The sequence below is a fragment of the Mustela nigripes genome, chromosome 4 (genome assembly GCF_022355385.1).
Source record: "Mustela nigripes isolate SB6536 chromosome 4, MUSNIG.SB6536, whole genome shotgun sequence".
Classification (NCBI taxonomy): domain Eukaryota; kingdom Metazoa; phylum Chordata; class Mammalia; order Carnivora; family Mustelidae; genus Mustela; species Mustela nigripes.
Window position 1 is genome coordinate 32,919,924 of NC_081560.1, and position 26,020 is coordinate 32,945,943.

The 26,020-nt window shown below is 38.7% G+C and overlaps 2 protein-coding genes across 2 annotated transcripts in view; one reads left to right on the top strand and one right to left on the bottom strand.

The window, feature by feature from the left end:
- Positions 1–16,621, bottom strand: part of MET (MET proto-oncogene, receptor tyrosine kinase) — a 111,829-nt gene extending 95,208 nt beyond the window's left edge. Inside the window, exon 1 of the mRNA XM_059396524.1 lies at positions 16,123–16,621. The gene's annotated coding sequence lies outside the window, so the exon portion shown is untranslated. The remainder of the gene's footprint in view (positions 1–16,122) is intronic.
- LOC132016275 (WW domain-binding protein 11-like) lies at positions 15,588–24,675 on the top strand. Its single transcript, XM_059397511.1, has 3 exons — positions 15,588–15,620; positions 16,117–16,995; positions 24,338–24,675. The coding sequence occupies exons 1-2, from the start codon at positions 15,588–15,590 to the stop codon at positions 16,921–16,923; spliced, it is 840 nt and encodes a 279-aa protein (XP_059253494.1). The 3' UTR covers positions 16,924–16,995; positions 24,338–24,675.
- The last annotated feature ends 1,345 nt before the right edge of the window (positions 24,676–26,020 follow it).

Here is a 26,020-nt window from a genome sequence, read left to right on the forward strand (position 1 = left end):
AAAAAAAAAAAATACTTTCAAAGGGATAATGAATGCCAAGCAAAAGCTATCCTTGTTTAAAAAAAAAAAAAAAAAAAAAAAAAAAAAAATACTTTCAAAGGGATAATGAATGCCAAGCAAAAGCTATCCTTGTTTAAAAAAAAAAAAAAAAGAAAAAAGAAAAAAAAAGAACAGTACAGGGTACAGGTATGCCTGGGTGGCTCAGTTGGTTAAGTACCTGCTTTCAGTTGAAGTCATGATCTCAGGGTCCTGGGATCCGCTCAGAGGGGAGCCTGCTTCTCCCCTTCCCTCCACCCTCTTGTGCTCACACTCTCTTTCTCTCTCTTTTTCAAATAAATCAATAAAATCTTAAAAAAAAATAGAACAGTACAGAAAAATAAGTACATAAGTACAAAATCCAATTTCTAAAAGTCAGTAAACACTTTGGATCCTTGAAAAATCAATAAACTGAAAGGTTAGGACAAGTTAAAGACAACTGTACTCAGGACTACATTTATATAACTGATCAATTCAAAGAAAAATAATCCAAGGCAGTTGTGTGTGTGCACGTAGGAGGTAGGTGTGTTTGAGGGAGAGAGAAACAGAAAGAGAACAGAGAGGGCAAGACATTAAAAGAAATCAAAAACTTTTCAATCCTATCAGTGTTGGTTACTGATTGGCAGTCCCAGCCTTCTGTACCACTGTGCTATAAAGTGCTATAAAGACAGAAGCACATTGCTGAAGGAACACAGAAGGAAGAACAGGTAATTGTGGCAGACAGAGGTATGGTCAAGGAATACATTAGCATGGTGATATTACTTGACCTGGGTTTTGCAGGTTAAGTTGGAGTTGCTTAGGCATAGTAAAAGCAGGGGACAGACAGGGCACACAGCTAGGCACCGCAGGGAGAAGGTGCAGGCTGTTCAGGAAGCTGTAACTGGCGCAGAGACTATGTGGGTTGGGCTGGTTATGGATGAAACAGGGAAGTTTAGGCTGGGGCCACATCATAGAAAGCCTTATACATCTTGTTGAGGATCTACAGCTTATCTGTAGTGAAGGGTCCCTGGGAGGTTTTAAACAGGAGATGGAAATAAGCATAGTAATAACAGCTATGTATTAGACAATTTTGGTGACATTGTGGTGAATGGACTGATGTGGAAAGAATCTAGAGGCCAGAAGACATGATGGAAAGTCACTCCATCTGTCCAGACAATAGAAGATGAAGATTAATAAGAGTGAAGATTCCCCAATCTGTATCTTCATCTTTTTGTTTCCAGACAGTATAGAAATCCATTTCTCAAGTATCAGTTTTGTATATCCAACAGTTATTTAAGACTAAATCTCACAAGATATTTGCAAACGACATATCAGATAAAGGACTTGTGTCCAAAATCTATAAAGAACTTAGCAAACTCAACACCCAAAGAACAAATAATCCAATCAAGAAATGGGCAGAGGACATGAACAGACATTTCTGCAAAGAAGACATCCAGATGGCCAACAGACACATGAAAAAGTGCTCCATATTACTCGGCATCAGGGAAATACAAATCAAAACCACAATGAGATATCACCTCACACCAGTCAGAATGGCTAAAATCAACAAGTCAGGAAATGACAGATGCTGGCGAGGATGCGGAGAAAGGGGAACCCTCCTACACTGTTGGTGGGAATGCAAGCTGGTGCAGCCACTCTGGAAAACAGCATGGAGGTTCCTCAAAATGTTGAAAATAGAACTGCCCTATGACCCAGCAATTGCACTATTGGGTATTTACCCTAAAGATACAAACATAGTGATCCAAAGGGGCATGTGCACCCGAATGTTTATAGCAGCAATGTCCACAATAGCCAAACTATGGAAAGAACCTAGATGTCCATCAACAGATGAATGGATCAAGAAGATGTGGTATATATACACAATGGAATACTATGCAGCCATCAAAAGAAATGAAATCTTGCCATTTGCAACAACATGCATGGAACTAGAGCGTATCATGCTTAGCAAAATAAGTCAAGCAGAGAAAGACAACTATCATATGATCTCACTGATATGAGGAAGTGGTGATGCAACATGGGGGCTTAAGTGGGTAGAAGAAGAATCAATGAAACAAGATGGAATTGGGAGGGAGACAAACCATAAGTGACTCTTAATCTCACAAAACAAACTGAGGGTTGCTGGGGGGAGGGGGGTTGGGAGAAGGGGGTGGGATTATGGACATTGGGGAGGGTATGTGCTTTGGTTAGTGCTGTGAAGTGTGTAAACCTGATGATTCACAGACTTGTACCCCTGGGGATAAAAATATATGTTTATAAAAAATAAAAAATTAAAAAAAAAGACTAAATCTCACAAATATTAACTGAAGCCTTAATATATGGGAGGTGCTTGGGAGGGTACATCAGTAAACAAAACAAACACCCTGCTCTTGTGGAACTTACTTTCTAGCAGTTAGATCCAGACAACAAATTATACATGTGGTGTGTTACATGTTGATGAGTGTTGCGTTACTGGCAAAAAAAAAAAAAAAAAACAAACCAAAAACAAAAAAAAAGGAGAGAGAGAGAAAGAGAAAGAAAACAGGGTGAAAGGCTCAGGAGCACTTAGAAGGAAGGTGGTGGGAGAGGTCTGCAGCTTTGAAAAATTGGGTAGTTGGCTTTTAAGCAAAGAGTTGAAGGAGGATAGGACTTAGCCACCTGAGATGTGAAAGATAACTTTTTCTTCTTACAGAGGCCAAAGGAACCAAACTGTGAGAAAAGATCAGAGAGGAAAAAAAGAATCAGACCGTATAGGGCATTGTAGGTCACTGTGAGACTTGGGCTTTTCCTAGAGTGAATGAAGAGCTATTGTAGGGTGTTGAGCATGGGAGTGAATAAATTTGAATGGAATCACCTTGACTGTGTATGGAAGAAGACTGGTGGTGGCAGGAGAATGGGACAGGGTAAAAATGGAGAAGTAAGATCAGTTCGGAGGCTGCTGCAGTAGTCCAGTGAGTGATGGCAGTGGCTTGCTGAATTCTGGTTATATCTGAGACAGAGCTATGAGGATTTGCTAATGGATTTGGAGATGAGGTGTGTGAGAAAAAAGGAGTCATGAATACTCCAAATATTTTTTTGTAACAGAGAGAAGGATTTTGCCAGTTACTGGTAGGTAGAGAAGCTGATATAGAGCAAGTTTGGCAGGAATGTGTGACGATCAGGGCATGTAGTTCTGTTCATGTTTGAGATACTTTTTGGGTATCCAATTGGAGATACTGAGTATGCAGTTGGATATCTGAGTCCTTGATTTAAGGAGAAAGATCTGTACTAGAAATTTAGGCCGGGAGGCTGTCTGCATATTGATGTTATGAAAAGCCATGAAATTGGATGAGACCACCAAGGAAAGGAGAATGTAGAGGAGGCCTGTGTGCTGGGGCACACCAAAGCTAGGAAGAAGAAGGCAAATGAGACAAAACAGTCAGATGTTCTTTCTGGCACCTCCATTTACTCTCATGAAAACTTGTTCTACCACTCCATATCCTCTCTCAATGTCTAACATTTCTTACTTTTCCAGGACATCATTCTTGACTCCCATTTACAGGTGTTTTAAATATGTCCATCTGCTTCCAACCCCACTGCCACCCATAGTTGAGGGCAGTGTCACTTCTTGCCTGGATAATGAAAACAGCTTCCTATTTGGTATTCCGACTCCATTCTTGTTCCTCATCATCCATTCCCCAATGTACCAGAGATATCTTTCTAAATTGACAATTTGATTATGTAACTTTGCTCTTTAAAAATAGTTTAACTCCTTAGCATTTGAGATCCATGCATGATTTGGACTCTGCCTAACTCTCCAGCCTTGCCTCTTGCAATCACTGCTCCTCTCCCCCAATCCTAGGTTCTGGCCACCTTGCCCTTCTTCAAGTTGCTGAAGCAAGCCATGTGCTCTCTTGTTCAGCACACATGGGTCCCTTTTTATGGAATACTCTTGTCCTCACAATCACCTGGTTAACTTACTCTCTCCTCAAGTCTTATCACAGGTGACACTTCTTTCAGGAAGCCTTCTCTTATACCTCTCTCACCCTCTAGGAATGGATTAGAAACTGTTCCACATGCTTCCATATCAAACCTCTCTTCTCTTTAGTTAGACTTTATTATGTTTTGTTGTAATTTACTTATCTGTATCTCCCACTAGACTGAAAGATCCATTTTTAGTTCCTAGCATAGTGTCATTACATAGAACCTGGCAAGGATTTGAAGAATGGATAATGAAATGAATTAATAAAGAATGACTCTGAACAAAGACTTTGGCAGTATGGATATGATAGGGGAAAAAAGATAGATTAGAAAGATATTAAAGAGAAAATTTATATGACAATGATTCAACACGGATTTTGATCATAGGGGAACACTAGGAAGTCAGGGAGGTCTAAAAATGTCATAAACAAAGGTAAGGTAAAAGGCAGAGAAAAGTTTTGGGGCAAAAAAAAAGTTCAGTTAATAACTCTGAGATATCTTTTGGTTATTCAAGTGGAAGTATCCATAAGGTAGCTAATAACATGGGCATGGTGCTCTAGAGCAGAGGGAGTTAGAGCAATTATGAACCACTGGCCTATTAGTGTAGTTGAAGTTATGGATGTAAGTGAGATCACCTATAGGCATGTTCAGTATGCAGAAAGAAGGAATTCAAACTTTATATGTAAAGTTTAAATCTAAATTTAAACGTAAAAAGGAAAGTCTGGTATTTCAGATGCTAGAAATTTCAAAAAGAAGGAGCAATATGTAAAGGGTCAGATATCACAGAGGGTCAAGTGGGATAAAAACAGAAGTGTCCATCAGATTTGGCAATGAGGAGGTTGATGGTTATTAGAGAGAAGATATCTTCTTGGTAGTTGGGAATAGACTGCTAGAGTGGAATGAATTAAAGAATGAATGAGAGTAGAGACAATAAATAAGAAGTTATTTTAAAGAATTCTAAATTTATTTAACAGGTAAGGTAGAAGCAGGAGCGAATGCTTAAGGTAATTGTACAGTAAAAATCCTATCAGGATATCCGCATATGTTCTTTTTTGCTTGAAGCAGCATTGAGTAAGGACTGAATGAAAAAAAGTGAGGGAGATTTTAAAAGGTGGGGAGGTTTGGTAGGAAGGGAAAAATGGAGCAAGGTGCTCTAAGATGTTGGGGACGTATGGAATCAAGACCATAACGCTGAAAAGACTTATCATTTGAACATGCAGGAAGGTAATAACAGGTGACATGGAAGCCATCTGGGATTCTGTTTATTCTCTAAACTATAAAGGGAAATATCACATGGAGAATAAAGAAAGCCAAAGAGATTTCAAGAGCTTAAGAAAATGGTGAAAGTTTGGAATCATTGTGGAAATGAGGAAAATGGAAAATGACTAAAAGTTTGCTTGAGATGACACTCACCCTAACATAAAATGCTGATTCCAGTGGTGTGTCCAAGCAGTCAGCAAGGTAGATTTGGGAATTAAATGGTTCCACAATCATGACCTTGATAGTGAATTCCTTGCAATATTTATATAACTCATCAGATCTATGGGCCTTTATTAAAGGCCAACATTTGATTATTTTTATTTCAAAACAAATTTTATTAAAATCTGCAAGGAATAATTTCAGGGAAAAGAAAAACATATGAGATAGTTACTCTGTTCTCTTTTCAATAAAGCAACAATCTGAAAATGTTAAAGAAATGAATCAGATATAGTGATCATCTAACTCTGAAAATTAAAACCCACTTAGGAATTGTGAAGGAGGCTTGATCTCAAATACCAGTCTAGTTATTCATTCAGAATCTTTAATAACATTTGGAAAGTAATTAATTAACTTATGACATAGACTCAAGGGCTGTCACCTTTCATTGCTGTTAATGAAACTGTCTGGGGTTTTATCTGCACTCTCTGGTAATTTAAAGAATACTCTCTTTTTTGTAAGCTCTTTGAAGAGCAGTAGTATGTTTAAAATCACTGAATTCTCATGTATAGATCTCAATAAAGAATCCAAGTTATGTTTTAGTAAAACTGAAATAAAATTTAAAAGTATCTTAATTTTGACATGACAGAAAATGAATTTCTGAAAAATCCAAAATGTGTATTCATTTCTGTTAGGAAGATACTTTTTTTCCATCAACAAACTTTATTTTGGCTGCTGCTTTATATACTATTTCATACTTAATAAAAAAACAACTAGTGTAATAATATTTTAACCCCAAAGGTTTGTTTGGGCCCTAAACGATTCTATCTCTTTCCTGTCTTTAGCTTAACTAGACGTGGTCAGAACATGATCAAAACTTGGACAGTACAGCAGAAGCTGAAGGGATTCTACCTGGATGTGAGGCCACAGTCAGGTGACAGCTGCCTATCTAAGACTCTCAGAGGAGCAAAAAGACAGAAGGTAAAGGCAGAGCCTGATATAAGTTTTCCTCAAGTTTAGCGCACGGAGTTTGTGTTTAGAACATAACATATAGTTACTACACATACTCCAGCATGAACTCTGCATAATCAAAGTCCAAGAAATAGCCTTAAGATAATAACCTGAAAGAAATATATATCTCCAGCAGATGATATTCTAATGAAGAATAGTTATGCATATAGTTTTGAGGGCTGCAACTTTTGATCCCAACATTAATTGATTATAATGAGCTGATGTACTAGAAAATTCTAGTTAAGAACATGGTGTAAAAAATTTGTAGGGGAGTTTGGGTGGCTCAGATGGTTAAGCATCTGCCTTTGGCTCAAGTCATGATCCCCAGGTCATGATCCCCAGGTCCTGGGCTCCCAGATCAGTGGGGAGTCTGCTTCTCCCTTTCCCTCTCCCCTGCTTGTATCTCTCTCTCTCTCTAAACCAAATAAAATCTTTTAAAAATTTTGTAAGTTTTCTTGGTTTTTCTTTTAATACTATGAATTCTATGAATATAGAATTTCATTTGTAGTGTTTGCAAGTAGCTAATAGAATGCTTAGAATGTGTTTTGAACACTCAGAATAAAAGTTCCTTCTGCCTCCTGCTGCATAATGCTGCTATTCTTACTGGTATCTGAAGGTAGAATAGACTAAGAAGCCTGATCTAGGTAGGACTGGGCAGATGATAGCCTCTTCTCCCAGAATTAAACCATGTGACAGAGGAAGTTCAGACTTTGTTTCACCTATCACATGCTCCACCATTTTCCTGGGAGTGTCCCTTGATTACCCACTCAGTTTTGACTAGCCTTTTTCCTATTTGGAAAGCAGCAGCCTGATTCTTAATTGTGACATAGTCTTCACTACTTGCAACGCACCCAAGCCTGTGACCTTTCAGCATATCCACCACTTCTCCCCTCCTGTAACCTCAATGATCTAACATCTCGTTAAAACTTCTAAGTCTTCTCCTTCATTATCTATTTTCTCTATTTGTGGCAAAAGAGTTATCATAAAAACCTTCTTAAATTGAACTACAGTTTCCCAAATGTATAAATACAAAGGCATTTGGCTGCTTATTTATCAAATTATGAGAACTTTTAATTAGCTTTAAAAAATCACCTACATTTGAATATGTACATATTGATATATGATTATTACTCATGGTTTGATTAACCATTGATATAGAAATTAAGCATGTCAAAACTATATAAATAAGTTACTCCTTATACAGTGCTATCCATAATTAAGTTTTAAAACAAGTTTCATGATGGTGTATGTATTCAGTAGACCTTCAGGTTCACCTAAAAGAACCTCTACTTAAAGACCATAATAACACAATTTTCCTTTTTCTCCCCACCAAGATATAAGAAATCACCAAATTCTGTCACCCTAATGTCATATAGAAACAACACTTGTGATCAGGAAAAGTTTCCTGAGGACAAAATGTGGGGAGTAGTTAGACATATACACCATGATACCAAGAAAAATCTCAATGCCCATGTTTCATTACTATGCCTTCTTCTAAATACTACTTTATTTCTTTTAGAGAGAAGGAGTTGCTGTCTCCATAGCCATCAATACTTTAATCATGTGCATTTCAGCAGCACTTGGAGCTACATATTTGTGCTGAGTCCATATGGGAAGTCTAGTCACCAGAAAATACACACTCATAAACAGGAAGTCTAACTACAGTAAGAAGGTGTTTTTCTCCACACAATAGAGTTCAAAGATGTGTCATCTATGTAATCTGGAGTAAAACCCAACACCCCCATTATTGTTGAGTATCCCTCTCTTCCCTCCTACATTATGGCAACTTATGATTATAGCATTACATTTTCTAAGCCTGTTTGAACTTGCTTATAGATACAAACGACCTGCCCTTTTTGTGCATAGCTTTCAATCAGTAAGCATGTCAAGGTGGGAGGAAGAATGGCAGGAAAAGTAAGAGGGAAAAAAATCAATTTTCAGAAAGCATATGGTAACAACTGAATATTTAATCTAATTAGCCTAGAAATGCCTTCCTATTTTCAGCACTCTTTGCAAGGCAGTTGCTTCATGGTACAGAATGAATTTCAATAAATGTCATATATTTAGTTTGATGGCTTATTTTTAAAATTTGTTGAACCAGGTCACCGACTCAGAATAGATTCATTCTAAGATATGACAGATGGATTCTGCTATTGAATAGAAAGACTGACATTAGCTGGGAAGGTCTGGGCAGAAGAAAAAGTCATTCATTTAACATTCAACAAAACATTTATTGAGTACCTACTGTGTGTTAGGATAAAATGGTAAATATTTGAACTTTATCTTTTTTTATAATAGAAAAAGGAGTGGTGCCAAAATAATTTCCTTGGGGTTAGTAAGGATTACAACTAAATACTACTCTGGGTCTTTAATAGTACTTACATTTTTCACATTGCATCAGAAAACTGCATTAGCACTCATTCAAATACTCATTCTGTTATGGTTGTGAGATTTTAGACCTAATTCAGATTTTTGAAGATGCTGTTTACTGACCCTTAGCAAAAACCAACTTCCTATTCTTCTGGAACAAAAAGGCCTTACACGGCTTCAAAGATTTCTTAGACATCAAAGAGCTTAGAGAGACATACAGTTTATGGGTAATGATTTAGGATTTAGTGAATCAAAAACACATGGATTAAATTTCCTTTAAAAGACCCTTAGGTTTAAATTTAAGAGCTAAAATGTGGGTCTAAGCACACGTTGGTCTTAAGAAAAGCCAAAACTTATTTTTAAAGATAGTCTGAATTGTCTTGTGGACCCAAAACTTGGCTGGATTTTCCTTTCTCACATGATTAGACTTCAAAGGAGACAACCTGCCTTCCTTTAAACAAATTTACTCCACTTCTCTCCTTTACTGCTTTGTGAAGACTACATTACAGCTGACCCTTCAACAACATGGCTGGAACTGCTTGGGTCTACTTACAGAGTACTGTAAATATATTTTCTCTTTCTTATGAATTCCTTAACATTTTTTCACTTTATTGTAAGAATACAGTATATAATACATGTAACATAATATATGTTAACTGCCTAATTTTGTTATTGGTCAAGATTTCCAGTCAAAGTAGGCTACTAGTAGTTAAGTTTTGGGGGAATCAAAAGTTATATGCAGATTCAAGGGTCAACTGTGTTTCAAAGGTCTCCAGCTTTAAATATTCTTCTTGATATTTTCAAAAAAATATTAAAAGTTAGAAATATCCCATGGTCTTATGGAACAATTGCAGTACTTTTCAGTTCCTTCAAGTCAATTCTTTTTTCTTACATACAACTTCAAAACTGGACTGGGATTTTAGATCCAACTATTGCGGAACACAGGATCACTTCAAAACAGGAAAAAGGCACTGATATTAGTATGTGTACTGTTTCATGATATATTATTATATTTGCATTTAAAACAGTAGGAAGAAATACAGTACATAATCTTCTGTTCTAACACAATGGCTTTCCAGAAGACCACAAGCCTGGACATTTCACTGAGTTTTTAGGATTTAAGGAAATAAGTTAGTGCACAACCTGTGAGTTTTCATTCCTTTGGAAAAATAGATTGCCATACTGATCTGATGGCTTCTAAAGGGCACTTGAAACCAATGCTGTACATGCTTTGAATTTCAATGGTAGAGAAATAACAACTAGTGAAGTTCGGGCAGATCAAAACAAAACAAAAGCATGGTATTCCGAAGAGGGAGTTTATCCTGAATGAGAACATGGAAATGAAATCTGAATAAAGTTAGGATGAACTGAGGTTTCAGAAAGTGATTGCTTCATGTTAAGAATGAAAAGATTAGCCTTTAGTTCACAAATATATATAGTTTGATAGAAAGTATATTGATTGATGAGTTTAGAAAAACAAATACGTGCCAATGGGTAATGAATTTTCTCTCTCTCTCTCTCTCTCTTTTAATTGACAAACTGATTTTCCAGAGGAAGAAAAACCTGAGAACTCTAGAAGATAAAATACAAGACAGAAGTGGCTCTGGGACTCTTCGGCCAAACATGCTGCTGAATTTAACAACACCTGACGGTGACACAGGGGACCAATTGGCAGGTAGCGCCATGGCTAAGGATTGCAAATAGGACCACCAGAAGCCAAATCTGGCACACACACTTTTTGTCTCTCTATCCTGCACAGTGTTTTAAAGGATGCTGAGTCGACATTTTAAAGTGGAGAGGTTTTTGCTTCTGAAAATTTGAAAGATACTACCATAGGGGCCCATGACACATACTGGGCTTCATGGCTACTCTGATGATGCCAAATGCTGGTTGCCTCCTGTTAGGTGGGGCTTTTTCTAAGCAGGCTGTTGGTCCCTAGTGAAATGGTTAGTTTCATTCATTTAGGTTACCTGTGGCAAATCTTTCTTTCCTTTCTTTTTTTCATAATAATCTCTATGGCCCATGAACGACTCAAACTTAACAACCCTGAGATCGAGTTGCATGTTCTACTGACTGAGCCAGCCAGGCGTGCCCCTTCTTCTTCTTTTTTTTTTCTTCCCCGCTTTCAAATCTTGATACATGACATAGGCAGGGCACAAAGGGACAGGAAGAAAAGAAGAAGAAAATCCACACAGTGGTTTAAAATTGGAAAGGGAAAAGAAAGGAGAGAAAGAAAGAAGTGCACAGCAAACACAGGCTGCTTACATAGACAGCAACTGTCTCTTTTGCTGTCTCCAAATATTTGCTATGCAAGGGACTGGAGACAAAGGCTGTGGGTATTACTCTCAACAAATCCTTTTGAGCTAGGCTCACAGTGTAGAAAATAAGAAGGAAAACTGAATGTAGCAATAACCTTGATCAAGGATGGCATGCAGACATGGGACCAGGTGAATGCAGAAAAATACCATGATTTTGCTTCTTCCATATACCATAAACCGAGGGATGTGAGTCACTGCTTCACTGCCACCTTTGAGACTGCAATAAACTATGGCAGGCACTGTCCAGGTACTTCCCATAAAAAGTCAGGGACTCCAAGTAGAGCTGTGTAGGCTGTGTACTGCACAATTCCAGAGACAACAAAATGAGAATGGCACTCCCAGGAAGTACAAAGTAGAAGCCCTGCTCCAGATATCCACATAGCTCATTTTCTTATCTCCTTCAGGTTCTAGTTCAAAGGCCTGACTCTACTACTGAATTTTTCAATTACCACTGTACCTTCTCTAATCCTTGACAATTTTCAATTTGCTTCCTTGCAGCTCTCATCACCACTCACACATTTTTATTTATGTATTTTATTTATTGTTTGCCTTCCTCAATATTGAACAGAGCATCAGAATCTTAAGAGATCTTAGACTGTTTTATTCTCTACTGCTTTGCCAGAGTGCTCAATAAATTACTCTGAATGACTAAATCCTCAATCACATTCTTAAGAGTATAGGAACTTGGCTTTCTCTAGAACTTGTGATTCTCTGACCACATTTCATAACTGCCCTGACCATATTCATAATAGTACTTTGTTGTATTAGAAGAAATACATTTTCTGGGCGCCTGGGTGGCTCAGTCATTAAACATCAGCCTTTGGATCAGGTCATGATCCTAGGGTCCTGGGACAGAACTCCCCTCCCCCTGCCGTCGGGCTCCCTGCTCACCAGGAAGCTTGCTTCTCCCTCTGCCACTCCCCCTGCTATGTTTCCTTTCTTGCTGTCTCTCTCTGTCAAATAAATAAATAAGATCTTTAAAAGAAAATATATTTAGATATCTTTATTCATTTTATTTGAGTGAGAGAGAGAGAGAACATAAGCTGGGGGAGAAACAGAGGGAAAGGGAGAAGCAGACTCCCCACTGAGCAAGGGAGCCTGATGTGGGGCTGGATCCCTGGACTCCAGGATTATGACCTGAGCCAGAGGCAGAAGCCTAACTGACTGAGCCACCCAGGTACCCCAGGAGAAATACATTTTCAAATTCTATGGATCATTATATAGTTTATATGACCCACACCCTCCTTTTTTTTTTTTTTTTAAGATTTTATTTGTTTTTAAGTAATTTCTATACCCAACATGGAGCTGGAACTCACAAACTCAGGATCAAAAGTCACATGCTCTACCAACAGAGCCTGAAGAGCCCCTAAATGGCTCACAGGCTCTTACTATGAATTCTATGGGCTCTAATAGCTACACAATTAAAGAAATTAAAAACAACATGCATAACCTGCATAAATATACTTGTGCAAATTTACACAATCATAGAAGAAATATGTATTCCTGGATATGCAATTATTAACTATTTTTTTTCCTCTGAGCTCACACCTATTGCTACAAATGCCACACATGTGATTTTTCTCTCAATTACATTTTACAGCTTATAAAAACACTTTCTTCATTTTGTCCCTTGAAAAGCAAAGGATCTGTAGTAAGATTTTACTGGATGTTTTTATTGAAACAAATCCCAAGGGGAATATACTAAACTGTTAAACACAGCTGAAGAGATATCTGAGAATGAGCTTTCTGATAGTAGGATAGATTACAAAATTACTCACAGCTCTTAATCTGATAACAAGAGCAGAATGCCTCACACATATGAATGAAGGCTTTTTCTGGTATGCTTTACCACAAAAAGAGAAAGAACAAAAAAGAGAACTGGAGAAACAGAAGGTGAGAAAAACTCTAGAGACTAGAAATGTTACATTCATCATTATCACTAACCTAAGGATCCCAAGCTATGCTTCAGCAGAAAATGCTTCAAATAGTTAACCTTTATTGATGGCTGGGCAGAGGTGCTGTTGAGATAGCATGGAGGCTAGCCTCAAACACAATTTCCTTACCTATAGGCAGGAAAGGTTACAATATTGATATCAGCCTTGTCTATTTTGTAAGGTTGTTGTAGTAACAGAAAGAGGATATGCTCAGAAACAGCTTGAAAATTTTAAGAGGTCTTTAAGTTCCATTCTTTAGATTAAAAAAATTTTTTTCTATTATTTAAATGGGATGATTTCTAATATCATTTTCAGGTTATATCCCCTTCATAATTATGGATCTTAGTTCCATTTTATATGAGTTATTTATCTGAATATCTAGATTGTAAACTCTTCAAGGGCAGAGATTTCATTTCTCCTTTTTTAAAAAATATTTCTCTAGTGCCAAACACATATGACGCTGAACATACAGTTCTTAGCTATTTTTGGTGAGGCAAATGTGAGCCTGGCATCAACTTGGTGCCAGTTAAGAAAAGGGAATCAAAGAGATCCTAAATTGACATTAGTCAGTATATTTATCATTCATTACTAAGAGGTTACTATTTATTTTGCATTGAGCAAAGCCCATGAGAAAACTGCCCTGAGGGCTCTATGTCAAACACACCAGTTTCAACATATACCAGAGAGGTAAAGAAGGTTAATTTCCTGGTACTTGAGTTTCTTCATATTTTCTTCCCTTAAGGCAGTGCAAATAGGATATTTGGTATCCCCTTAACAAGCACAGCAGCCTGAGGAAAATATTAGGAATAATGGGGAAAAGAAAGCATAGCTGGCTCTGGTGAGCCTAATGACAATGAAGGAGAAACCATGAAATTAAAAGAGTGGAAAATGGGGGCACAGAAGGGTTTGGAAGCAACTCTGATATAACCAAGGGGAAGGGATGAAATGGAAAGGGTAGAGAGATGGGAAGTGTTCTGAATGTGTACGTGTACGGAGCCCTGTATTTTTCATGGGTGTGTCACCATAGGCACTGGTGCAGTCACCTAGAGAAAGTTGTGTTTTCAAAGGAATAACCCTTTTGAGTTATTCACTTTGTTTTGAGATGACCACATTTGAGAAAAAGTTTATTTGAGGCTATTGTATATATCTGTAAAATGAAAAAGTTGTACTATTATTTTGAATTTTTTTTAACCAACAACTAAGAAAGTTGACTTTTGAACTGTATTTCTTAGTCTAACCCACATCAAGACAAATTTTAAAAATATTGAGATTACAGTGGGACATATGCTTGTACAGTCTTAAAGGAATGTATTTGTATTTCTCCTGCTTAGAAATGTGTCATTTTCCTTTTATTACAGTATTAAAAGTCACAAAAATATTATCAGCTTTCATACTGACTTGTGTTTAATCTTATATGTCTTTATCATTCAGATAAAACTCACACATTAATTCTGAAGGCATGGAGTATACATCTAATGTAAACATTTACTGTGATATATAAAGAACAAAGCAATCTTTCAAAAACCGTACTCAGCAGATCATCTTCTACATGCTATGAAGTCCATCATGTTAAAGTCAAAATATATTTAGGTATATAATTTTAGGCTTATGCACAGTTAAGATTGAAACCTGAACAGATTTTCTAAAACACCAGTATATTTTATAGGTACTCACAAACATTTTTGGTACTACAAAAATTCCTTAGGAATAATAGAAGTGTTAAGAAATAGAAGTGTTACGGGTATTTTTTCAGCAGTTCAAAAATCATGAACATTGAATACATCACAGACTTGCAGTATATGATTGGAACCAAAGCACCTCACTTCTGTTCTATTATGGAAGTATACATATTAAAACAAAGCCCAATAAGCTTAGAGATAGAAAGGAAAGCTATATACATGTAAATTACCTAAGCACCACTTAACAGTTTACATAAAAACACAATTTATGTCCCTGTAGCACAGAGAAAGATGATGTACAACATTTTCAGATCATCTTCATGCAGAAAAAATGCATTAGTCAGCTATAATACTTCAGCTATAAAGGAAAATAATATTTTTCTGGATCTATTTGCATGGCAATGTCCATGTGACTGGCTGATGAAAACGACAGAAAAAACCTCCACCCAACTCTACAAAATGTGAACAGTGTTCTTAAAATTCAGGAGAGGTTCCACACAGTCTATATTCTCTCTAATGTCAGTTTTTACAACCTCTCATATTCATTGACCATCTTAAGTTGGCAATTACAGTATCCTGGTTATTTTGCCTAAGAGAGTTGACAATATTTCAATCTGCCCCAGAGCTCCTCTGAACATTAAACTGTGATAAGGTAAAAAAACACTGGGCAACAGTGAATAACCACTGGAAATCTCTCCAAATGCCAAATTAGTAAATGGCTCTTAAAACATAAAAGGTATGAAATGGGAAACCACACTTTAGAGTAAATCCTGTATTGGCAATAGTAGGTGAAAATACTTTCACTGGTGCTTAAATTATTGGGTCAATACCTGTACTAGCTAGACCGACCGACCTCTGGTTATAATCTAGTTCACCTAATAAGATAGATGTCCTTCCCGCAGCCCCAGCAAAGAGATAAGGTAAGATTGAAAATGATGGATCACAAGCCCTGTGTATTTGCCAGAAATGTAGAATTCAGACCTTCACGAAAACACCTGCCCCTTGTTAAGATCCTCACGTATTACAGATAAAGCGAGTTGGGAACAAGGAAACCTACGGGGCTTGGATCTTGCCTGCCGCATCACCCTAGGGCAGGGTGACCAAATCCCTTTTCTAAGGGCTGAGTCAGATCACAGTCTCAAAACATGCCAGGCCATAACAGTCGTACATCACCCCTTACTCCAATGCCCCCCTCTCTCCTGAGTCCTACAGGTGGCCGTCAGCAGCAAACCCCTAAAAAGAAAAGCCCCACTCTAGTTTACACCTCTCCCCGGGCACATCCCTTCAGTTTCTGAAGCCCCTAACTCGCCCACCTCCTTAGTCGTGCCCTCTGAATAGCTCTCAGGTCCCTCTGGGGAACAAAGAGCAGAACGCTGGGGCCGAAGGGTGGGGTGCGGGGTCCCAAGCAAGCTGTAGCTTTACCTTGCGGTGTCCGAGAGCCGCGAAGTCAGTCGCGCAGAGACCACCCGCGTACTCCGCGCCTCGCTGCCGCAAGTCAGCTGTCGCCCCACATCTGGCTCGCGCCCTCCACTGGGTTCCGCATCTGGTCACAAAGCGCTCGGGGCGCTCTGGGCGGCGAGAGCGTCCGGGTCACCTGCGGCGAGGCCGAGCCGAGTGCCGGGTCCGTCAGCCGGCCGCGCTCCCTCCGCCCCTTCTCACCCGCGCGCTACCCCGCGGGTGACTCAGCCAGGCATCGGCGCGCGCGGCCCGCGGCCGTCCCGGGCGCGTCCAGGCGGGAAGCACGGCCAGGCGACCCGACCGAAGAGCTCTCCCGCCTGCCCGCCCCAGCACGTGTCCTTCTGTCTCGCGCGGGGTAGTTCGCCTCGTCCGCTGGTCCTAGGACCGCTGAGGTGGGGACTGGCACCACCCAGAGGGGGAAATCGGCCCCCGCCCTTCCTGCCGCCCGCGAGCAGCGCCAGTCCCGGCGGGGGTCGCGTTTCCTCCCGCCCCTCCCCCGCCCTCGCCAAGGTGAAACTTTCTAGGTGGAGAAGTTTTCTCGCCCTGTCTGCGCGCTCTCAACTCCCCCAGCCGGGGCAGTTTGAAGTTAGCACAGCGGGAGATAAGCGAGTCCGAGTCTCCCCCTCCTGGTGCTCGCGCGGCGAGCGTCAGCAGGCGCGCAGGACGCCAGGGGCGCCTATTCCGCGCACACTCCGCACACCCCCGCGCGCTGCCAGAGGGAAGAGCGCGACGCCCAGTTCCCAGTCTCTCCCACGGCTGACTTAGCTGCTGGGCACCGGAGCAGGGTAGAGAGAGTTGGACACCACAGAGACAAGGAATTCATTGTCCGAGATGGAGGTAGGAGTGGATGGAGAATTGTCCCAATGATTTCATTATGCAAGCATTATCCCCTACTATAATAACTCAGATTTCTGGGAGGAAGAACAACACAGGAGTTTAGCCCTGAGGAAACCTCAGCTTCTTTCACTTTTTTTTTTTTTTTTTTAATAGCGGAAACAGGCTGATTAAATAACTAGGCAAACAGCAATGAACAAGCAAAACAGAACAAAAGTTTAATTCTTGAGTGTTGAGATCCCATGATTTAAAAAAAAAAAAAAAAAGGTTGTGGGGGCCTGGTGAATTGTATTGGGATTGTGTCAGAATAACTTTTTTATACTTCACATGTCTGACTATCGAAATTGACATTAACCTTTGAGAGAAAATTAACTCTCAAAGGTAACAGAACCTAAGGAACAGGACTGCCTGTTAGGTCTTAACATTCTCCTTGGGCTTGTCAGACAATGGTATCTGTTATTGAGTCATGGGACAAAACAACACTTACTGTGCAAGTTCAGGAATTATTTACTACAGAATGAAAAATAGAAACATATGATAAGAATAGCTGCCTTTTTCCTAAGAGCTTACTATGTGCCAGGTACTTTCTCAGGGACTATACACAGCAATCTGAATCCTCAAATGTTATCTCATGACTGCCCAATTTTATGGAAAAGGATCTTTTCTATTACATAATACTACAGCTCTACATCGAACCATTTTACAGGTGAGGAACCTGGGTGCCTAAGAAGAGTTCCTAAGGGGATCACACAGTTGGTTAAAGAGGTGAGGTTAGAACCCAGCTCTCAAATCCCAGTCAGGTGTTCCTCATACCATGCCAAAAGGCCGAAGGCTGACAAGGGTAAATAAACAACACAGACCTACTGAAGATCTCCTGATATCACATGGTTATTGGTTATCTAATGATATTGGTTACATGCTTATTAAGTGCTGATTTACAGGTTGGACAGCACTAGTCATATTTATGGACAGATCATTATAGATTTGGAATTCAGTACCAGTTTTTTTAATCTTTCCAATTAAAGGTGAATAAACTAATGAATTCACACGCATACTCGCACACACAATTAACCATAGTTGTCCAAAGGAATGACTAGAGTGCTGTTTCTGTTTCCTGGTTTCCATAGCTATATGTTAACTGGATATTTAGGCTGCATTATATAGTTACCTTAACAGGTTTTCTGAGTTTGCATGCCATGATAAAAACAAAAAAGAAAAAAACGTACAGGTAAAGTAATAGAAAGACACAGAAGAGCCAGTACAAAATGGAGAATAGATTGTAAATCCAAATAATGTATTATATATCTTCAGCATTGAAGTTTCCTAGTTTCTAGTTTCTGACAAATTTCAATCCAATTTTGAAATTGCATTAGAAATCGTCATTTTGATTTATAAGCCATGAGTAAATATTTTATTAAAGATAACCAAGAATAGCATAATAAAATTATCTGAGTGTGTGAATATCAAATAATGAGTTTTTACATACTATGTAGACAGGTTTGATCAGGGAAAGGTGGGGCATCATTTCACATATTTGGAAATGGATAGAAACAAACACTTTGAAAAGGCAATAGGAGTTCTACAGTTTAGTTTTGGTTTTGTGGCCAACTTTAATTGTTGCTGTTTAACTTTCCTTGGGTCATGGCATGGGTGACACACTGTATGATGAAATTCTTTCAGTATTTTCTTAACCAAACCAAACTCCGGTGGCCAACATTTTGGCTGGCTAAGCCAGCACCTGTTGTCAACCAGATATTCCTTTGCCTGCCTCTACTCTTGAGGCTAGAGAAGAGAAATACTTCTTTCCCAGACTCCTTTGCAGCCAGACATGGCCCTGTGATGTTATTCTAGCAATGAAGTTAAGCTAAAGTCTGTTGGGGACTTCTGGGAAAGAGTTTAGTTTTCTAATTAAAGATATCTAATAAGCTTGTACACCTTCCTACTTCTTGCTTTCTTGATTTCATATATATAGTGCCCAGGAGAGAGCTAGCCATCTTGTGACCATGAAGAGAGAAGTTGGCTCTGACATTGCTGAGCTGCAGCACCAATGCCAGTAGACCCCTGCTTCCAGATTTCTTATTTTGTGGAAAAATACTTGTTCTGGACACTGTTAGCTGGGATTTCTGTCACCTGCAGCCCAAAGCATTCAAAACTGATCTATTCTTCAAATGGGGAGCAAGACATCTCCAAGACCGAGTTTAGAATAATGGTCATGAGTGTGGATTTTAGGGGGTGCCTGGTGGGCTCAGCTGGAGAGCATGTGACTCTTGATCTCAGAGTCATGAATTCAAGTGACTCCTACTTAAATAATAGGAAAGAAAGAAAGGAAAAAAAAAAGAGTGTGGATTTTAGAACCGGACACCTGGGATTTCAATCCCAGTTCTACTGCTTGCTGGTTGTGTAACCTATAGGCTGGTGGCTTGAACTGTGCCTTATCTGCAAAATGAGAATAATAGGGTTATTGTGAGGATGAAATGAAGAACTATAAGTAAAGCACATGGAATAGTGTCTAGGGAAATATAAGTGCTTAAAAGACATGAGCTATTCTTACCACATATTTGAGGACAACACAGTGCTAAACTATAAACAGAACCCCATCTCTTAACCCTGAAGTAGGCCTAATGGTAGCGATGGTCAAGACTGAGAACAAGGGGGTGGCATCCTTCTCTCTATATGTCATATCCTTTCTGCTCTCCCTTTAAAATGTTAAAATTTGGATCTTAAAAGGTACTCTTTAAGTTTACTTGCTGGTACTGTATTTGAAACAAAAATGAAAGTGATCTTTTTAGAACAGGGGCTTCATGCTGGAAACCTGGAGGGCAGGAGCCACAAACATGTAACAGGCCCACAGAATATTTTGTAATAGTTGGAATTGTGGTAGAGAGAACATACATTCTGCAGTTTGCTGTCATCTTACCATCTTCTCCCGTAACGCATCCATGCTACTTCTGATCTTGATAACATTTTCTCCTGTAGGCATTAGGATTTGTGACTCTTACAGAGTATTAATTCTTGGATTTACTCTCTCTGCTTTTCCTCCTTCCCCAGCCCCATTGCCCCTATTATTGTGCCTGTGGAAATGTCTCCACAAAAGGTCAAAATAATTCAGATGACAGTTCTTCAACTCATCTTTGTGGGCAAACAGAATTTGGGGATGTAGGACTCATTTTACCTTTTTAGAGATACCTCATGTGCAATAGAATTTTTAAGGTTCTGAAAACTCACGTGGAAAACCACAACAGAACAAAACAAAAATAAAAACATTTTTTTTTCTTCTTAACATCTTCAATAATGATCTTCTGTAAAATTAATAATAGGGAACACACTTTGGGAAGCCTGCCACAGGGAAAGGAAAGCCAGATATGAAGGGTTAGAACAGGGCACTTTCAGTATTAACTGCTTTTGTGTTAATTTGTATTGGTCATTTGTTTGGTGGCTGGGTCTCTAAAAATAAAACATGCAATGTTAAGTTATCTAAGAATATGACTAAGCATATTCAATATTGAAGACTAGTACATGACTGCTAGGCTCTTGAAGCTGTAAGTGTCATGATTTTTCTCAGAAGCCTATGAAACTGGACACAGAAAAACAAAAAAAATAAAAAAAATAAAAAAAAATTGCCATCTCCAACAGGGTGCTGCAGTTTTATTAGTGATTTGGCTCATTTTCACATTGAGCTTATTGCTTCTCTCCTAAAATCAAGCAAAGGAATAATGTATTTAGCTCTCATTTATTAAATATCTGCCATGTATTAGTCATGTGCTTGAGTTCTACTTATGTCCTCATAACAAAACTCCAGGATAGGAATCATCCTTCTCAGATTACATCCAGGGAAATGAGGCTCAGAGAGATCAGGTAACTTATCCGGGGTCATACCTCAGACCTAAGTCTGTCTCTTTGCAGAGCTCCTGCATTTTCCATTGTAACTCTTATAAATTGTTCCTGGTCGTCTGGAGAATGACATAGTCATTTAACATGGAACAGCAGAACTTAAAGCTTCTTATTTTCTTTTCTTCTCTGTACACAAAGTCAGCTGCAACTTAAGGCATAGTCACGCCTCTGGTTGTTTTACCCTTCAGTACTGGATATTGCCATGCAGGATAAAGGTGCTGGTACTACCTACATTGTCCATCTGCAAAGCACTGCACAGGTTGGGTGAGGCAAGGATCCTGAGCAGTCAGGGTGGCCTGGGCTGTGAATGTAGAACTCAGACCTCCCGAGTGTGAAAAGGAACTGTGATGTTCTCTCCAATGTTTTTGTTTTCACAACTCTTCAGCCCTTCTTTGGGGATATAGGAAATATGAGAGAGAAAGGGAGAGTCAGGAGTATTTAAAGGTATGTTGGAGGGTCACTTTCTTCTATGAAGGTGAAAAATAAAGGGAAAGACTTTCAGAAAGTCCCAGAAGACTCTTAAAATGGTTTCTGCTATCAATACTTTCCTCCCCGAGGTTGTGTTAATTTTTCTTTCCCTTTTTCCTTTTCTTTTACCTTATGGTGAATTGGTTAAAAAAAAACATTTGGTAAATAAAATGAGGAAAATCTTTCATTTTTATATAGTATAGTATAACATTATTTCTTTTTTTTTAAATAGCATTATTTCTTAACTAGCTTATCCATTTCCTCTCTATTTTAAACAGTTTGACACTAATAGAAATGGATTAGCCCTGCTTGTGAAATAATGCACTAAAAAAATAAACACTTTTTCCTTCATTGATCAGCATTTCTTTATAGATAGGTCTTTAAAAATGCGTATGTGAGTATATGTGTTTGTGTAATTACAACAATTCTAGATTTTACCACTAAATGATTGCTTTAGCACTTAGCCCCTGTGCATCAATTTCTTCAGCTATAAAACCAGTTCTGAAGTTGAAAGAAATTATTTTTAAAAATTAAGTATCAACAGTTTTACTGGAACCAGTCCATTTGGAGCAAACATACCAAATAATTTACTAGTTATTTGTACACAAAGGGATATTAAATTAGAAAGAAAGTACTCCAGTGTGTGGTTCTTATTAACTATTGTCTTATATTAGATCCAAATATGATAAAGTTCTTTTTTCTATTTCAATGATTGGCTGATTTAATAATCAACTTAAGGATGGTATGTTTGGTGAGTCCAAAGGTAAATCAGGCATTTTAGAAATGGCTACAAAATTTAACAGTTTAAGAGGGAATATATAGGTCTTAGCAGCATTGAAAAATGATAGAATGAATGGTTTAATTAGAATTACTCTATTACAGGTAACTAATGTATTCTGAGGTATAACAAAGATGGTTCCAACACTCTCATATTGGCCAAATTTCAATGTTTTGTCTAACAACTTCAGTGTTTAAACATAATTACTATTGATATATGTACACAGAAGAAATGGCAGTAACTCTGGATTAACCTTGGTTTACCAATGTATAGTTTAAAAAACTAAGATGGCTAACAAATTGTGACCAGTCAAAGGTCATGTTCAGAAAGTCAGTGGTGATGCAAAATGCTTTGGACTTTCAGTTTGTTGGTCTACTATAAACATTCCTGCTTTACTTACTTTGAAAAAAATCCGACCAAACTGTCCCCAAGAGGCAATTGCAAACTAACCTCTGACAGAACTGTCAGAACCAATAAAATCTTCTGCAAACTTTATGCTTATGTTGAAGGAACTTTCAAGGAGTGTGTAACCTGAATTAGAAAAGACATCTTTTTAGAGCTTTCCCTGAAGTGACTTGGCCATCTGTTTTGGCCCAGGCTCCCCAAGTTAGAGCTGTTATCAAGTACTGCTGGCTCTCCCATTGCTACTGTTAACAAATGGATTTGTCACCCCAAAGTTAAGAAAAACCAGATGTTTCCTTTGTTGTTCTATGTTCTGATGGCAGGTCAAGACCATGTTGAACAGCACCGGTGAAACTGAGATTTAGAAATTGAGATCTTATTAGTCTGGTCAATGAGGTCATATGATTTAGGGCCATTTCAAGATTTAGACTGAATTTCAGTATTTGGCCATCTACATTTATTGAATTACCTCCAAATTAATCAGTTCTTTATAAATATAAGCCTATATTTTATGGGAATCATAATTTATATGGAAGCAGTTTTAAATATGGAATAAAATATTTAAACATGTCAGGTCTTGTAATCCATCAGTTAATTTCTTAACCAAATGTTTATTGAGCCCATAGCATTTGCCAGGGAAGTGTTAGCGTCTGAGGCTACAAAGATGAATGAGAGGTAGTCTTTACCATTGAGGAATTCATAGTCCAGCATGAAAAACCAGCATGTAAGCCAGCAAGCCCAGTATAATGAGTCAAGTGCTGAACACTGTTAGGGGAGTGTCACAGACTAAGTTTCAGGATCAGGAGGAGGTGAGGAAACACTAGAAGACACCACAAGGAAGGCCACATTTGCGCCAAATCTGAGAGGATGAGCAGGAATTTGCCAGAGAACTATATTTGCAAGGGGATTGAGGTGAGGAAATGAATTCTTAGCAGAGGGAGCAAGCCCAGAGGCAGGAAATAATTTTATATTCAGTGTTTTATAAGTAGTTCAGAACAGTTGGGGGCACAGAGTATTTGGGGGTAGGGCAGGAAATTGGAGCAAACAAAGTAAATGAGGATCAGAATATGTGGGAACCTGTATGCTACACTGAGAAAGAAAATCTGTGTGATAGGTGATAAGGAGTCATTAAAACATTTTAAGTAAAACAATTAGAATTTTACATTTTAGAAAGATCACTCTGGTTTAATGGAGGGTTTGGAGCAGCATTCGATTAGAGGCAGGATGGCAGAAGGGACAACTATTGCTTTAGTGCAGGAAAGCAATGTCATAAGGCGGGGACTGCCCAGATGCAAAACAGGGAGGAAAGTTTGATAGACGTCTTGGGTATGGAACATACAGGACCACTTAGAGGTTATAGAAATTGAGTGATACTCAGAAAAGTTGTTTTTATTTTATTTGTTTTGGACTGTTTAATGGAAGTCTGACACACATGATGCATTCATCTTGGACTTACTGACTGAGTTTGAGGTGGAGTTTTTACGTAATGAATTGTTAGAGCTCTGACCACCAATTACCCACAACCCACTTGCCCCCTGTGTTTTTTGGGAGCAAATCTCAGGCATTGGGTGATCTTTTCTGTAAGTATTTCAGAATACATCTCTCCAGAAAAAAGGCTCTTTAAAACACAATCACAAAACTTTTACATCTAAAAAAATGGTTAACAATTTCTTAATATTATCTAAATAATGTTCAAATTTCAAAAAAAAAGTTAGTTAAGTAAAAATACTGATAAGCCAGATTATTGTCTACTTGGTCACGTTGAGAACTACGTTTTTCAGTTTCTCCTTCTCCATGTAATTTCAGATTGGATTTGGCTCACTGGAAAGCTGTGTGTGTTCTGGAAGAGAAGAGAAGCAGTCATTATATTCTGAAGATTATCATTGGATGCAGGGGTGTTGCTGAGTGCATTTGCTCTTCCCTCCTTCCTGATGCTAGCCTTACCAAAGGTGACTCCAGGTTTCCATCAGACACTTCGCTGACAACTCATAGAGGTGGAAGTCATAAAGAACCAACAAACTTCCATAGACTTCGTGGTCCCACATGCTGGCTTCCAGAGCTCCCTGCAAGTTCTGACTCATCTGGGACTTTCCCCTTGCCTTCAGCAACATTTTTCGGATCTCTCTCTTCTCAGCTCTTTCTAACATTGGGTAAGTACTAAGCCATATCATAAATTTCTTCTTTTACACCACTCCTAGTGGTTCTGCTTCTCTGACTGAATTTTTTAAAGCTATAACCAAAGTGTATTTTCTGACAGAGCTCCTTAAAAACCCTGTATTCTATGCTCAAAACTTTTACCACTTGAAATTGTTTTCATTTTCAGTCTTTTCCCCCTGACTTCCTGATTCTTACACCAGTGATTGGTGCAGAACAATTATCTTAATGTGTTCAAATGGGAGAAATTGTCAGGATAGCTAAGACAAATTTTAAGAAAATTCAATATGTGGTTTTTATGCTGTTGGAAGAAATCATTATTATTACCTGTATGTGAACATTTTAATAAAATCTAGTGTTCTAAAACTATCTGGGCTAGAGAGAACCAGGCATAAAAGATCTCAGGTGCCTTGGAGAGAAGACCAGGGCAGATTATGGCAGGGTAAGAGGTTTTCTTCCTGCAGGCCATTCTTGTGAAGCCATTCTTGGGGTGAAGTGTGTGGCATAGAGGCTCTTGTTGAAAGCGTAGCTGTGTAATGGAGTTTCCTGATGCTATTGGTTCAATGAGGCACCTGTCATGAGAAGGTCATGAACAGAAGTGAGTGGGAGGTACAACTCCAGATTAAGCGTTTGGGTTGCTCTTCTTGGGCCACTCCTGCCCTGGAAAGTGGGTGGAGTTTAACCCCAAGGATGGTAACAAAGAGGTACTGACTTCATTGTCAGTGGTGGGAAATGAGATTGACCCAGAAAGGTGTATGCTGTGGGGAGACAATTCCTGTTTTTGTTCTTCTTTTTGTCTTCCTTCTAAAACCAGCAAAGGAGAATATGGGTTTCTTTTGCTCCAAGAAGTGAATGGTTTTTAAAAGGGGTTTTTGGCAACCTGACCAGCAAAGGCAATGATACTGGCATTATTTATTCTTTCAGTGGAAATAACTTTCTTTCTTATAGTTGCATGGCATAATTTGAATCATTCTTCAAGGTCCCAACCTAATTCTGAAAGGCTTCCGTGACTGGTCCTCTCGCATCCCACCCTGTCCCACACCCTGGACAGCCTGGCAAGTTGCTTCATTTGTTTTCTAGTGGCACTTCATGCTCCTACGTTAGCACATCTCTCACTGTATTACAATCAGCTTTTTTGTTTGTTTGTTTGCAGCATAATCCAATGATATATTAATGTGTGTGGGTATATTTTTGTCTCCTACTTATGAGAAAGCATTAAGGCAAAGAAAATGAGAAAAGCTGTCACTGAGGCCAGGGGGAGGTGGGAGGTCTTCTTCTCCTATGGTGGTGTATATTCAAATGGGCTGACTTGCTACAAATGCAGGATAACCCAAC

Coding starts and splice junctions, on each gene's coding strand:
- LOC132016275 (XM_059397511.1), top strand. CDS start 15,588: ATGTCCTTCCCGCAGCCCCAGCAAAGAGATAAG. Junction 15,621..16,116: donor AGCCCCAGCAAAGAGATAAG/GTAAGATTGAAA, acceptor AGCAAGCTGTAG/CTTTACCTTGCGGTGTCCGA.